The 16,820-nt window shown below is 45.8% G+C and overlaps 2 protein-coding genes across 6 annotated transcripts in view; one reads left to right on the top strand and one right to left on the bottom strand.

Annotated features, from left to right (window-relative positions):
- LCTL (lactase like) overlaps window positions 1–15,868 on the top strand; it is a 40,749-nt gene extending 24,881 nt beyond the window's left edge. For 3 of the 4 annotated variants that reach the window (XM_088452767.1, XM_088452764.1, XM_088452765.1), the window contains 6 exons: window positions 889–1,163; window positions 8,683–8,809; window positions 11,011–11,210; window positions 11,886–11,949; window positions 14,248–14,292; window positions 15,355–15,868. In XM_088452767.1, the coding sequence (XP_088308893.1) occupies window positions 889–1,163; window positions 8,683–8,809; window positions 11,011–11,210; window positions 11,886–11,949; window positions 14,248–14,292; window positions 15,355–15,470 (827 nt within the window). In that variant the 3' untranslated portion in view covers window positions 15,471–15,868. The remainder of the gene's footprint in view (window positions 1–888; window positions 1,164–8,682; window positions 8,810–11,010; window positions 11,211–11,885; window positions 11,950–14,247; window positions 14,293–15,354) is intronic. The other variant, XM_088452766.1, reaches the window with a different exon arrangement.
- ZWILCH (zwilch kinetochore protein) overlaps window positions 12,889–16,820 on the bottom strand; it is a 74,489-nt gene continuing 70,557 nt past the window's right edge. The window contains exon 19 of one of the 2 annotated variants that reach the window (XM_088452762.1): window positions 12,889–15,574. The gene's annotated coding sequence lies outside the window, so the exon portion shown is untranslated. The remainder of the gene's footprint in view (window positions 15,575–16,820) is intronic. The other variant, XM_088452763.1, reaches the window with a different exon arrangement.

Below are 16,820 nucleotides of genomic sequence, written 5' to 3'. Positions count from 1 at the left end.
ATCAAATTAAGTAAACAACAGCTATTTAAACCTGAATCAATATAACTGTAAAATCAAGTTTAAATCACAATTACATGTGATAACTAAAAAGAAAAAAGTACAATGTACATACACACACAAAAGTACATACACAAAAGTACATATATATATATATATATATATATATATATATACATACACATACATACAGTACATGTGCACACATAACCTTGAGACTGCCCGATAACAACGTGGGGCAGAGCCAGGGATGCTGTTTCTAGTGTAGTCTGAACTGCACTGAAGCTAGCAGTAGGGGGTGCTGGCTTCACTGGGTTGCCAAAATATTGTTGGCCACAGTGACCGGGACCCAGCGGCAGCTGCGTCTACCATGATCCACGGCTTCTGTTTTTATTGCTGTCATGGGCTGCCCTGCAGTCTCACTGGAAAGGGGCGCGCCGACTGCCCGATCACTACTGGCCAGCAGTGATCAGGACACACTGGAGGCGGAGTCGTGGGTGCAGTGGGGCCAGGAGGTTCCCCTGATAAAGGCGGCTGCTGGGAGATCAGCTTCCGGCAGCCACCTAGAAGGCATTTCAGACTGATAGTATCAGATGCGGCCATGTCAGGGAAAGCCCGGGTCTGGGGTGATCGCATCTGATGCGACCACACCAGGCAAGTGGTTATTATAATTGGCCCACAAGCGCAATTATATAACAGATATGCAATGCTGTAAACAACGTACATTGTATTTATGTAGTAGAATATGCTCTGATATGTTGGAATCTACATCTATAAATGCATTAGGTCATGGTAACATGTAAAATACAAAAATAAGACCCTGTTGAATGAACACGTCTGATTAGAGTGCTGCAAGCATGTCCCAGTGTGTGAGATGCCTTTTACTTACAGGACAGAAAAGTGCTCAGCAAGGTCTGGGATTGTCCAGACTTCCTACCTTCACGTCTCAGGAGAAAGGTTACATTAAAGGCACCAGTGACTTTCTTGGGATCGGACACTTCACCACCAGGTACATCACAAGCAGGAACTTCCCATATACTCAGGGGCCAAGTTACTTCACTGACCGAGACCTGAGAGAGCTGGTGGACCCCAAGTGGCCCGAGCCAGAATCTAAGTGGCTATACTCTGTCCCCTGGGGATTCCGAAGGCTGCTTAATTTTGTGAAGGTAACTTGCTGGGGATAAATATTTCTTATTAAATGGTCTTACAAAATAAAAAAAAATATTAACAAAAAAAATACACAAGAGGTGCAAAGTGTTTCCTATGTAAAGTGCACACATGACCAGAAAATAAAAATAATTTAGATTTTAATCACTCAAAATACAGAAAAATTAAGGCACACACCATACCCCAGTAACAGGCAACCTGGAACACCACTAGTCATCAAAAAGGCCTCACATCACCCCGTTAAATTAATATACTTAAATCAAAGAGAAGACACCTACCTGTAATAACATTTCAGAAGGCATTTTAAACAAGCAATAAAAACTATAACAAACAAATCTAACGACAAAGCGGTGAAGGCTCAGAGACAGCCTGTTATTATTATGTTATTTTTATAAGGTGTCACAAAGTTCAGTAGCCCCATCTCACCCATAATTGTACCTGTACACATGAAACAACCACATTTCAAAGAGGGTAGTCCCCAGGCAATGTCACCATGTGCTACGGAAAAAAAAATATGAGTTATGGTATAACATAGCTTAGATAACTTTTTCTTCAAGGTCCATAGGGTACACAGAATCTACCTTGGGGTATATAGTGGAAACGATCCATTGCACCAAACAGCTTCTAGCTTTGTAGCTCCCAGCATGCATCGGTCCTCCTCCCCATATACCCCGCCCCCAGCCACAGGCATTCAGTTTGTAAACCAGTATAACGGCAAGAGACGGATAGTGGAGAAGGAAGAACATCGCACAAAAGAAACACTCAACATACGAAGAGGGAATCAGTGACATGAAAAAAACAAAAGAACAGATCCCAACTGAGGCCAGGTGCGTCAGGGAGGGGGCTCTGTGGACCCTAAGGACCTAGAAGAGTTATCTAAGGTATATTATACCATAACTCTGACTTTCTTCTTCAGGGTCCATAGGGTCCACAGAATCTACCTTGGGGACATCCTAAAGCAGTTCCCTTAAGGGTGGGGACACTCCTGAGCAGATAGGAGAATCCGCCGCCCAAAGGAAGTATCCTGGGATGCAAACGTATCAAATGCATAGAATTTGATAAAAGTATGAACGGAAGACCAAGTGGCTGCCTTGCACAGCTGTTCAGCCGAGGTGCCATGTCTAACCGCCCACGACGGTCCAACAGACCGAGTAGAATGTGCTGTCAGCTTGTTAGGAACAGGGAGATCAACCTGTATATAGACCTGAGAAATAGTCGTACGCAGCCATCGAGCCAAAGTCTGTTTGTTTCCTTGGCCAACCTCGTTTATGAAACCCATATAAACACAAACAGCAAGTCTGATTTCCTGATGGAGCTGGTACGATCCACGTAGATACAAAGGGCTCGAACCACATCCAGGGAAGCTTCACCTGTAGACAGGTCTGAAGACTGAAAGGCTGGAACTACAATCTCATTTATATGGAAACGGGAAACCACCTTTGGAAGGTAACCCGCCTTAATACGGAGGACAGCTCTATTTTGATGGAAAATCAAATATGGAGAGCGACATGACAGCGCTGCCAAGTCAGAAACTCTATGAGCCGTCAACCATCTTATGTCCACCGTATCCAAAGGTTCAAAGGGAGCCGTCTGCAATGCCCTGAGAACCAAAGTCAAATCCCACGGTGCCACCAGACGCACAATTGGAGCTTGGAGCTGGAGAACTCCCTGCAAGAATGTTCTAACATCCGGCAGAGGGGCAATTCTGCATTGGAACAAAACTGACAGTGCAGAAACCTGAACTCTCAAGGTAGCCAGGCGAAGACCTAAATTTAATCCAGCCTGAAGAAAAGCAAGTATTTTTGTGACATTCAAAATCATAGGGTCATACATTCTGTGAGCACACCAAAGAAAAAAGAAATGCCAAATTCTGTGATAGATGCAGGCGGAAGCAGGCTTCCTTGCCCTCAGCATAGTCTGAATTACAGAGGCCGAAAAACCCTTGGCCTTGTGGACGGCAGACTCAACAGCCATGCCGTCAAAGCCAACCAAGGTAAATCCTGATATAGACGGGGACCCTGCACTAGCAGATCCGGCCGTAGAGGCAGTGGAAGTGGACTGTCTATGGATAGACATGTCAGGTCGGAGAACCAATACCTCCTGGATCAGGCAGGTTGCTATCAGTATTATCCTGCCGCCTTCCTGCTTGAACTTTCTGACAACTCTTGGTAGGAGGGAGATTGGAGGAAACAGATATGCTAGCCTGAAGTCCCACCTCACCGCCAGAGCATCCACGAAGGTGGCTGAGGGGTCCCTTGTTCTGGACCCGTACCTTGGGACCTTGTGGTTGTGACATGATGCCATGAGGTCCACGTCCGGTAATCCCCACTTTTCCACCAGGATTTGAAAGACCTCCAGATGAAGAGCCCATTCTCCGGCGTGTATGTCCTGGCAACTTAGGAAGCCCGCTTCCCAGTTGAGCACACCTGGGACAAATATTGCCAATATTCAGGGGCGCCGAGAGGAGGGGGAGTGGGTACTAATTACCCGGGCTTGCTGTAGGGGTCCGGCGCTGCACCCCCCCTCCCTCTTACATCAAAGCGGCCCAGCACACGCTGCTGTGTGCTGGGCTGCACTGGGAGACGGATCACTGTCTCCTATGCCTGTGGGGAGAGCGATCACACTGATTAGACAGTGGGGGGCGCAGAGTCTTCTTCCCCCCCCAAAGTGGGCGTGACCACACCTCCTGCAATTAGGCCACACCCTCTTTCTTTCCCCAGGCCCAGCGCGGCTGTCGGCGCCCCTGCCGATATTGCTGGAAGATGGCATTCTGCCCACAGCAGAAATTCCGCCACTTCCCTCATGGCAGCCAGACTTCGTGTGCCTCCTTGATGATTGATGTAGGCCACTGCTGTCACGTTGTCGGACTGAACCTGGACAGGCCTGCCATGTAGGAGGTCCTGCGCCAGTATGAGCGCTCTGTGCACAGCACGAAGCTCCAATATATTTATTGGTAGCTGACTTTCCTGCCCCGACCACCTTCCCTGGAAGGTGTGGTGACATGTCACTGCTCCCCATCCTCGCAGACTTGCGTCTGTGGTAAGAAGTACCCAATCTGGTACGACTTGTTTAAATGAGTCATCTCCAGCCACCAGGCTAGGGAGAACCGAACCTCTGGCGAGATGCGAATCATCTGAGACTTTATCCGATGATACTGACCATCCCAATGAGCCAGGATCCAATTTTGCAGGGACCTGGAGTGAAACTGGGCATAAGCCACCATGTCGAATGTGGATACCATGGAGCCCAGCACCTGCATTCCCAAGTGTACCGACACTCTTTGCTTGCAGAGAAGACTGCGCACCTGAGATTGTAGTGCCACAATCTTGTCCTCTGGTAGAAGAATCCTCTGTCCCAGAGATTCCAGCAGCACCCCCAAGTGCACCATCTGCTGAGTTGGAGAAAGAGAGGACTTCTTTCAATTTATTATCCAACCGTGCTCTTGTAGACAGACAATGGTCATCTGGTGATGACATTGTAACATCTCCTAAGATTGCGCAAATATCAGGAGATTGTCCAAATATAGCAGAATCCTGACTCCGGGTCTCCTGAGATGAGCAGTCATGACTGCCATTATCTTGGTAAATACTTGAGGAGCTGTGGCCAGCCCGAAGGGTAGAGCCTGAAATTGGTAATGTTGCTGATCTACCGCCAATCTTAAAAATCTTTGGTGGGATCGTGCAATCGGAACTTGCCGATATGCATCCTGTATGTCCAGGGATACCATGAAATTCCCAGGCTCCATCGACCAGCATAATTGACTGTAGGGTTTCCATACGAAATTTTGGCACATGGATGAACCTGTTGAGAGACTTCAGATTCAGGATAGGGCGATGTGACCCATTTGGTTTTTGAATCAAAAATACATTTGAATAACAACCCTTTCCCTGTTGCGTCACAGGGATGGGGACTATGACTCCTGAGTTCAGGAGGGTCCCAATAGACTCCTGGTAGGCCGAAGCCCTGCCCGGGTCTAAAGGAAGGTTTGTATCCACAAACCTCTGAGGGGGATGACTCAGTAACGTGATGACATAACCCTGAGACACCAGCTCACGAACCCAGGCATCCATAGTTGTCTGATACCAGGCCTAGGTGAACTGTAAGAGTCTGCCTCCAACCCTGAGACCCCCCCTGGGGGAGGCCCGTCCCAACAGACAGTAGACTTACTATCTGGCTTGGAGGCAGGACGTTTGCCTCACCAAGCTGTCTTGGGCTGACGTATCTTGCGGGCATGACTTTGTCTAGAGGAAGACTGACGCTTCGCCCTATTCTGTGGGCAAAAGGACCAAGCCGCCGACTGCCTAAATTTAGGAGTAGTCGTGGATGGCAATTCAGCTGACTTCGGTGTTGCCAGAGAAGTCCTTATGTCATCCACAGCTCTAGTCCAAATAGTACCTTCCCCATAAAAGGCAATGATTCAAGAGCCTTCTTGGATCCTGCATCCACCTTCCAGGTTTTTAGCCAAAAGGCTGCAACAGAAGTTGCCGAGACCCTAGAAGCCAAAATACCTGCGTCCATGACTGCTTCCCCCATATACACAGCTGCTTCTCGCTGTCGTCCATTCTTCAATAGCTTTCGCTACCCAGGCTACAGCCATAGCTGGTCTGGTAATAGCTCCAGATAATGAGAACATTGATTTCAAAATGATTGTAAAAGAGGTTACAGATAAGAAACTTGACAGAGGATGATGCAGGAATGGGTAATGTAGCGCTCCTAATCAACCTCGTGACGCGAGCGTCTATCGTTGGAAGAACTTCCCATTTGTTACACTCACCCAGTGCGTACGGAGAGGTTATATTCCTTGTAGCATGAAAATGCTTCCCAGGAGTACTCAATGCCTCAGACATAAGATTTGTCAGTTGTTCAGACTGAGGAAAATGGTCCTTCGCCACCTTTTGACACCTAAAGACCACCTTGGCTGTGGGCAGGGCCTCCTCTTCCTCTATACTGAGGACAGATCTAACCGCTCTCACCAGAGAGAGGACATCCACCAGAGACTGATGGTTTTCTTCTACTGAGTAAGACCCAGAACTCAGAGTCAGAAGAGGAGTCCGGGTCGTCATGAGGCAACTGATAGGAACCTCTCTTATGCCTCTGCTTTGCCGCCACCTGTCTATCAGGCTGCTGAGTATAAACGGCGACATACTCTGACTAGAGAGCAGTAGAATTAACCAAACAGGAATTCATAGGGGGCATATACATAGAAGGATGCAACTGCTGTGAATACCCCATACCATGGGGAAATGCGGCAGCCGGAGCCCACGCTTCTGGTGACTTTGTCCACTAAGTGCTACAAAACCTGATACCACCCGGGTGGTTCTATCGCTTGAGCTCTAGATGTACTGGCTTGAACAGGTAGCTGTTTACAAGAGAGGCTACACAAACCATTCAGGATAAGATCCTGCTCAATACAATACAGCGGCTAGCATTAAAGTCACATACAATGCATAAATACGCACAATTGCTATTGCAAATGGTACTCTGAATCAACTAGCCAGCCCCGGAGGGGTAATGGTAGGATATAGAGCGCTATATACCAGGCCCAAGGGAGAGGTATATAGGGAGACCGACCAACCTCTGAGACCAACAGCTACAGCAGTACACACATAAACGCGATCTGCAAGCGTCTCACCATGAGATGGTCAAATATAGCAAACCAGATGCTGAACGCCATACCGGAAGTTGTGTCTGGTTTGGGGGAAGAGCGGCCGGGGGAGCACCCTATCTCCCCATAGCTGCGATTTTGACGGCATGGGTATGCTGGCCTCATAGTAGTAGACGCTTACTATTGCATTTACCACCCGTCCCCGGCGACAGACGATAAGGACCCGGCCGCCTTAGTGAGGATATGTCACACGAGGCCTTCACCCGCAGCTGCACCAATGCGTCTCCTACACCGGATGCTAGGAGTGGCGCGCACTTACCTGTCATCTCCACGCCAGACCTGCAGTCCGGACCTCAGCACAGGCGCTAGCTAAGCCACGCTGAGGCCTGTCGAGAACCTCAGGGCATATAGCGGGACTGGTGTTTTGGGCCCCGGCGGAGGTAGTAGGAGTCGCAGTACCTGAATCTTTAACGGCGTCTGGTAATGCTAAACTCGGTAGTCATTAAAACTAAGTAATCATAAAAGAAAAAAGTTGGGACTGCCTAGGTAGTCCCGCTGTTATAACAGGAGTGTCTGGGATACTTGCCGCACACCAAACAAAAAAACTGAATGCCTGTGGCTAGGTATATAGGGAGGAGGACCGATGCATGCTGGGAGCTACAAAGCTAGAAGTTGTGTGGTGCAATGGATCATTTCCACTACATACCCCAAGGTAGATTCTGTGGACCCTATGGACCCTGAAGAAATTATTTTTTCCCATAAACGACGTTCACAGACATATCGCTGGTACACACTGGCCGACGGGCACACAATATATTAGCTGGTCAACTGATCGGCAAATATATCTGCCATTGTGTACCCAGCTTTAGTATTCAACGTCTTCTCAACAGACAAATACTTAAATAGCACATAATAGTTTCCACAGAATTGGGTGGGGGGGGAGAAAGATATCTAAAGCCCAAAGAAATCTTGCTTTTTGTAATTTTGAAAAGGTGTATTGATACCAAATCAAAAACCAGAAAGCATGTTTTTGTGGGTTTTTTTTTTAACAAAAATTTAAAATAATAAAACATTTTTTTTTTTACGTTTTGCTTTTAGTTTAATTTCTTGAAACTTCAAGAAAAAAAAAAATAAAAATAAATAAAAACACACTTTTCGGTCATTTTGGTTCATATTATTTGCTGTGTTAGAAGAAGCAAAAAGGCGAATGGTATTTTCTGAAGATACAGTCTTGTGGAAGAAAAAATATTTCTGTGCAAAAAATATGACCAATGTATAAATGTGACTAGTGCAAAAGGTTGAAAAATAGGTTCAGCACAGGATGGAGAAAACCTTCAGCAGAGAAGAGGTTAATCACAATAATAAAAAACATTTATGTATTAGACTCTAATATTGCTATATAATACATCAACTGAGCAGCCATCTAATGCTACAAAGTAACCTCATCCAGATGGGTAACTACTCTAACAATTCATTTATAAAAGGGGTACTCACCACTCGCTGTTGTATATGCTCACAGGTTATAATGATTACAGCTGAATGCTACCCATAACTAATATCATTTAGAAAAAAATGGGTAAGGTGCTGGGGAGAAGGGAAGGCAGTTACCACCATCAAAGTATTGAACAGAAAAAGGCAGGGGGTGATCTGTCCCTAATTTGCGAATTAGACTAAGACAACACTTGGGGCTATATCTGATTATTTTCATAATGAATATTTGCCTCAAATTATTAAGAAAATCGACTAGCACACAAGGTAATAGTGCCATCATGTTACCCATGTATAAAGCTTCCCAGTATACAAACTTATCACTTTAATAACATTTAGTTTTTCTAAATGTCTCACTTTTTACCAGTGTAATTCTAATACTGCATAGACGGAACCCCCAAATATAACGGCAATTCCTTTCTCAGACCCAGTATGGAAACCCACTGGTGCTGGTAACAGAAAATGGGGTGTCAGAGAAGATGCAATGTGCCCAGCTGTGTGACGAATGGAGGATACAGTACCTCAAAGGTTACATCAATGAGATGCTAAAAGGTGAGAGGTGTATGGTGGGAAAGTTTCCCTATGTGCAAGACAGAAAACCTCACTGACTGTCCAGGCATATAACAGGAATTCCTGTACAGTGGGGACTTGCCAGCGCCTGTCATGTTTATATATATTTGAAGCCTTTGATGGCCAGACTCTCCTAACTTTTTAGCTGCACATGTGGGTATCGGTATGTAATGCCGGCTGTCGGGATGCCTACTGTCAAAATACCGACAGCGGCATCCTGAAGGTTGGTATCCCGACAGGGGTCAGGTAAGTATACGTACCTTCCACCCTTCTCCCCCTAACCCTCCCTTCTAGTAGCCCTCCCCTCCCAGTTAGTGCCTAACCCTCCCCCTTAGGGGTGCCTAACCCTAACCTCCCCAACCAAAACAAAGGGGCCGCTATGCTACCTAAACCTAACCCTCCCCCCTACCCTGCGTGGCAGTCACTAAGTGCGCCCGGGACTTACCTTGTTTGGGCAACCGTCCCCCTGGTATTTCGACAAATATCTTAAGTCCCTTGCCGGGCTTCCCCCGTCGGAATTTAGACCGGCGGCCGCGATCCCGCACATGTGCAGGGAGCAAGTGATATATTGAACAGGATTCCATTCAAGTCAGTGCTATTCTGATCAACTGTACTGTGCAAAGCAGCGCATCACTGTATACCAGTATAAACCAATTTGCCCCATTACCATAATACACTGTCCATGTAATAAGCACAGCTGGTCTGCAATGTCATACAAGATACACTACAGTTCATTAGCACCTTGTAGATGATATGGAGCACTATGAAGGCTGTAATACCCGGGTGCTTTACAAGGTGAGCACAATAAAATGGCCTGCAGCCAGGTGTGGTATGGGTCTGAGGAAAACACCAGAAAACCCACGCCCCCAATCATATCCTTGATGAAAAGTGGATTTCCTAGCCCTCAAATCTGGACAAGCTACTGGTCCCCCTTCTAATCATTCTGGGGTTAAGTGAGGGAACAGGGCAGAGAACTGCCCCCCATCTTAGTGCTCGGGGCACAATGAGCCCATCACTCCTTGGTACAGAATGAAATATAGAACCCAGTACTGTGATATTTATATTAGGGGCACAGTGAACAGAGAAAGTTTGGTGACCAGTGGATTAGACAGATCTCTCTACACAGATGTACAGATTGTCACATCACTGGGGTTTTGTAGATTTGGATCAGGACCCTTGGTTTACATCTTTGTATGTAGAGTAGGCAAAGCTTGAGGCCTTGATAAAGCTCCTACTCATCAGACCACTGCAAAGGATATATATGGGTGCTTGTGAATGAATAGATAAAATATTGTCTTTAGGAAAATACTGGATAGAGTGCCGGAAGCACGATAGGTATACTATCTTGATGATACTGTACTCAGAACTGTAGTAAGCAGAGAGAGGCAGTATATGACCACAGAGAAGGGCCTGTAGTACCGTTGTCAGCCTGCAGGAGATATTACTAGAGTGCTGCACAGATACACGGATGCACCAGGGTGTAGTTGGACACCTGCTGGAATGCAGGTGTCCCAGATGGTAGATGCTTTGGAAGAATGCAAACTGAATGGATACAGGAAGCACTTATACACAGGTAGCTGATATTTCAGGCAATATGCACTAGAATGCAAGGACACTGGAGTCAGATGCACTTTGTAAGCACAGAACACTAGAAGTGGAGTCCGATGAAGATGCACTTTACAAGCACAGGTCACTGGAAGTCAGATGCAGAAACTGAAAACAGCCAGGGAACAGTTCTCAGGAAGCAATGAGCTGGACATAGGAGATGGTTTAAATAGGGCACTCCCAGTGCCTATTGGCTGAGCAGGTCATGTGAGTGCAGGATTCGAAATCCAGCTGGCAGATAGTATTCATGTAGACAAATCCAAGATGGCCATGCCTATATGCTACACCGTCACGGGAAATGACAGGCATGCAGCAGTAGTGCCAGCACAGGTCTCAAGGATGCCAGAAGGGACCAGCAATGGCATAAAGGGCAGTGACGCTGCCGGTCTGGGAACTGGGGCTAAGATCCCGATGTGTGACACACATACTCATAGATACCATAACTAGGTTCTATTTTAAAATGTATAAATGTAAATTCACATGATCCCAGTCGTCGTCCTCTTATTCCCCATCGGAATAAGCTGTGCACTTGTATTGTTTCTTTTGTGTGACTTATCAAGTCTCTGTCCCTGTGGCAGCAATAAAAGATGGAGTTCACATCCAGGGATACACTGCCTGGTCTTTGATGGATAAGTTTGAGTGGGATGAAGGCTTCTCCGAAAGATTTGGACTCTATTACGTTGAATTCAAAAACAAAAATAAACCTCGCTATCCAAAGGCATCTGTCCAGTTCTACAAAAAGATCATCAGAGCCAATGGCTTTCCTAATGTCCGTGAGGTAAGAACGAGCACAGAAATGAATAGAATAATACCAGTCTAGAGGTGATCAGCTTCAGTGGTAGAAAAACAGGTGGACACTTGTCTTGTTCCAAAGTTTAGGTTCATTAGTTTAGCTAATCCCAGTAATAGGAAATTCATTTTTCTCAATTAGGAGTGTATTTAGAGGGTATCCAAGCAAACTGCAGATGAGTGCACGAATTGGAAGGATTTCAGACTATATTTGAGACATCCCCCCACTACCCCCAAAACAAACAAGCAGATGAATATTCATGGATAACTCCATCCCCCTCCCTAAGAAAAATCACGTTATTTCCTAGAGGTTTTCCCTCTGGTATGCTGGTTACCCTTCTATAAGTATACATAGAAACTAGTAGTAATGTGCCTATTATTTTAGGCTTAGTAGCCCTATCCTGATACAGAGAGCACAATATAATCCATAATGCAATTTACACAACATAAGGGGTTTTGAAAATATATTACACGAATACAAAGACCTCATTTACAGAAATACTGCTCAGATGGAGGAGGCAGAGAACAATTATCAGTTCTTAAACAAGTTAGGAAGGGGATACCATCTGCATTTCGTGACATTAGTGTAAATGCACAGCAAGTCTTTAAGGGCTGTTTGTGAAGAGATCACATACATCAATTTACTGAAACTTGATTTTGTCAGGTGGAAGACTGGCATCGTATATCTACAGAGACATGCTCTACCACCAACCAGCTCCTGGCTGCAGGTAACGGGACATGAACCACTTGTGTTAAGTTTGCTGTGCAACTAACCTCCAGGGATTGGGGCAATAATCCATGTTTGCTGCAGTGGTCATCCTGACTTTAATGCCTGCATTTCATATAGAGCATATCTGGTAGAATAAAATCCCTTTTTAAATCATGGAAAATGCCCTCAGGCAGCCAAACAGATTTCTCTGCTGCTACTGAGAATCTAATAGGGTTTGAGGTTTGTTCTGCCCTTTCTAGCCACAACCATGAGAGATAGTGCTCAGCCAGGTGTAGCAAAGTTTTGGCTCCTTCATGATGAAGTACACTGTAAGAACTGGTTGTGAGCGCACTGGACCCTGGCCTGTGTAACATATGTATGATTCCCATTACTACTGCATTCTGCAATTGCCTCCACATGTGGATCGGAAGACCTATTCAAAGTCTTTAATAACATATCAAAATAATTTCTTAGTACATGTGCTGAAAAAGGTGGAAATTATATAAATATAATGGATGACTTTCATGAATTATTAACATGAAAACATCTTTTAGATATTGCTTAAAGCAGGGATGGGGAACCTCGGGCCACCTAAGGCCCCCGGAATAATTTGGTCTGGCCTGGAATGGCACCCTGCAGCCAAAATCTATGCAGCAGTGCCATCTGGAGCGTCCTTAGGACGCTTCAGACAGTCACACTACTGCCTTACAGCTCCGGGCATTGCTGTAATCACCGGCGATTGTGGCCCCGACCCTGTGTGACATCACATGGAGGGGGCGTAGCCTGCACCAGGCACGCAAACAATGTTAAATATATCAAAATGGCCCTCGGCGGGAAAAAGGTTCCCCACCCCTGGCTTAAAGGATAGTATAAAATACATGTACATACAGTAACAGTTACAGAAATCCAGTCAACCAAGAGACCAAGTATATATTTATTTTCCTGGCCATTCCAAGTGATTTATACATTCTTTTCCATTTCTGAATACACCCATTTTCAAGGGATACCTACAAATATTTAGTTTCCCCTGAACGGAATATGGAGGGATCGCAGCAGATATCTCCTGCAGTCCCTATAATTTCCGACAGCAGCCTCAACCCCCATAGGTTTCTATGGGGAATACGATGCTGTCACATTTACCAAGTTTGGGAATCTCCACAGCTTATGCCATCTGAAGATGGTGTAATGCTGCATACACACAGTACAACCTGCACAATCAAAGATATCGCTGATAGGTTTCCCTCCAACTTTCTGTAGTGCAGGGTAAACGATTTTGGGTGTACACACTGACAGATATCTATGATAGATATTTCAGTGAAGTCATGTCTTTACAAGCAAAAACGTCCAAGTTGGCCTGCATGTAAGGTCGACCATAGATATCGTTATCGTTCATGCGGGAAGGCGCATCGTTGGTCGATCATTCACTGCATAAAAATGAACGATATGAACGAGTTATCATTCAGGAAAATCGGCCCGTGTGTATGCAGCTCAAGATGCTGTAGCCTATGGGCTACACATCGCAAAACTAGCCAGGATCCCCAGCACAGGAGTGAAGAGAGGGCTGACACCGTCACTTCATTCCGAGAACATCGCAGGGGTGGGCTTCTTTCTAAGCCCTGTCCCTGCATGTGCTCCAGCACACATCCCGGCACTATGATCACATCCATGCTAATATCGCATCCAGACTGCATTGCAAATTCGATTATTAATAAATGGGCCCCTAAAGGAGTGGGGCTCTGATGCGTTCTGCAATCAGCATCTGACGGTTATCAGCTTGTGATGCCTGCACATCAAGTACATTGGGTTCCTGTGGCTGTAGTATGCTGATAGCACCAATGTTCCACTGTCCTCATGGGTGTCTGGAGTTCAATTTAAAAACATAACTATTACCTTGCGGCAAACAGTAGTAGGTAGAAAGTAGAGGCGAACTGCATGGGGCGAGACCTAGGAGCCAAGTTACTGTTTGGGGCCTCAAGTTTCTCTTGTGACATGACTGAGTGTGAATATCACTACTACATGTGGTATAGAGCTGTTCTCTGTGCTTCTCTAACCAGGTGGTTCCCGAGCCTGTGCTCTTGCCACACCACCAGGGCACGTTATTGTGAGTCTCCTCCTGAAAGCACAGGTGGAATTCGGCTCAACCGAACGTGCACTGCTGGTGAAGCTTGAGGGCAGGTTCAAGAGTCAATGCTGTAACCAGTAGTACTCCAAATTGTGTTTATGTGGAGTTGTGCCAACCCTGGATCTCGCAGTACTTCATCTCAGCAGACATTCACGCTCCCTCCCCCTTTTGTCTGTCTTCTTCTTGAAAAATCAGAGGAGCAGAGGAATGCGGCTGCAAATTTACTGCGGCTAATTTATGGTAAGACGTGCTTTCAGAAATAACATATCAGTAAAATAACATACGTACATGCTACTTGTAATCGTGGTAATAAATGTGTAGACCAGTTAAAAGGAAACCTCCCCTTTGTACAGCCTGGAGGTACTAAATGTAGGAGGCCAGCTAACTGATTAGGCGACATGGACACCTGTCATGTAGTGTAACGATCCATAGAGAGCAAGGTACAGCCATGTCTTTATTGCAGTAATAACAGTGGCTGCAGGGGAAAGAGGGGGAGATGTACTAAGCCTTGAAAAGGCTAACTACCATTTTTTCAAACACATCCTGTAAAGTAACAGCAGCTGATTGGTTGGTACTTCATCACTCACCACTATATCACTTTTCAAGGCTTAAGGTGCCCATCCACTAGACTATTAAATTGAGCGATTGAACGATAACGATATTGTTTGTAAATAGTTAACAAATCGTTACGAAAGATGTGTAAAACGACCAGCGATGCGCTCCCGCTGGTCGTTTAGACATCTATCATCGGGCAAACATGCTGGATTGCCTGAGGATAACGTCATGTTCAGCATGTTTGCAGATGATTGATTGTTCCTACACTGAACGACTGCTCAGTGTAGGCACATCACAGACTGACAAACGACGGCAAGATTACAATGTCATAATTGTGCAGTCGTTTTGAGGTCTGCTAGTGGATGGGCATCCTTAGTGCAATTCCTAGAGAGTCTCACTGATCTGCTGGTCGGGGGGGGGGGGGGGTTGTTACATCTCTCTTCGGTTTTTAAATATTATTTCACACATTTAATGGACTATATAAGAGATTATTCCCTTGGTTACAGCTGCATGTAAAGGTTTCCTAACTAGAAAGGAATGTCACTGACATGTACGGATAGGTGTTGTTAGATATAAGTGGGATGGCGAATATTCAGGCAGTTTCCATGTAATCCAATTTAAAAAAACAAAACAAAATACAGCAGGATTCAGTGATGAGAGCTTTACAGGATACATTGAGTCTGGCAGCAGTAGAACATCCATTTGTGCAAGACTGTGTTCAAATACATGGCTTTTCTGGTTTCCTAGACCCCCTGGCCAGGCACATGGAAATGGTGACAGAGATTGTGGTGCCTACAGTCTGCACACTCTGTATCCTAATCAGCGCTGTGCTCCTGATGATCCTCCTGCGCAAGCAGAGCTAGTACATGGTCTGTGGTCAGCGCTAATTTCACCCCGACAGGTGCCGTCACCTCCGCCCAGAACAAAGACTAAAGACTCGTGTGATCTCTCCTCTTCTGTATTTCTGCTAATGAAAGGACATGCTGTGTTAGGAGTATCCCCCACTACATTGTGTTTATAGAATACTGTGGGTAACAGATTTGATAGCAATTTTTACACTGAAATATTGTGCGCTAACCAAATGGTATAATCATCTAGTGGTCCAGACGATAAAAGACTCTTTACATAATGCTGCACAGATATCTCACAGATTAGGGAACGCACACCACACTGTTCATTGTACGGCATCATGACAGTATAAAATCAGTATACACCATTGCTATTCCCCAGTGGCACCAATAAAAACATGCTGCGCATACAAATAAAGGAAAGTTTTTATTTCTGGATGTTGTGTACATTATGTGAAATAACTATATATTTGCATGCATACATTTTTACATTTCATTTCCCATTTTTCAAGATTTTTATGATGTGCTGTTGTAATATGGACAGTTCTCAGGTCACCATGATATATATATTATTTTTTTTTTAAACTGGCCCAGGAATATGTATCAAATAGCGATCATCTCAGCTGTAACCTTTCAAAGCAAGCCACATAGGGCTGGTTTATGCCCAAGCTTACTGGAGCAGCAAATCAGCTATTGTATGACTACAACTCCTTCACAGGCATGGGAAGGCTGAAACACTGGACCTAATTCAGACCCGCTCGCTAGATGCGTTCGCACGTACCCAGCGTATGCAAATCCGGCCAACTCACAGCAAGGCAGAGGATCGCAGGCCAAGGCACAAGCACGCCCACTATGTCTTGGCATGCGATCGCTTTGTGTATGCAGACGCCCACCAGCCTGTCTTAAGATGCCCACTTGCGCACGTCATCTACAGGAAGTATATGCAACCATCGGTACATCGGGTACCATCGGATGCGATTGCAGCGCTTGAGACAGACCATACCCTACCGCGAGCACTTCTGTGTAAAATCCAGCCAGGTGACGTGTACGATGACGCTATGTAGAAATTATGCACGCCTCTGAAACGGCGTTGAGACGCTCAGGCACGCCTGCGTTCGCACCTCCACTCCCCCGTTATTAATGGCCAGCCCCTGTCACCACCCACAAATGTATTCTCCTGTCACTCACTCTGCTGGGCTGTCTACGCTTCCCACTCTCTCGCACTAGTTCGCAAACTGCGATGCGTACGCATGCGCAGAATGTGAAAATCGGCCAGCTACGAGCGAACGCATCCTGGCGAGCGGGTCTGAATCAGGTCCACTGTCCTCTATATAAGAGTACACCATTGGTTACAGACATGCAGGT

Source organism: Taudactylus pleione, unplaced genomic scaffold, assembly GCF_031769625.1.
Source record: "Taudactylus pleione unplaced genomic scaffold, aTauple2 ptg000556l, whole genome shotgun sequence".
Taxonomy (NCBI): Eukaryota; Metazoa; Chordata; class Amphibia; order Anura; family Myobatrachidae; genus Taudactylus; species Taudactylus pleione.
Note: the sequence above shows the minus strand (reverse complement) of the source record. Positions and strands in the feature narration are given on the sequence as shown.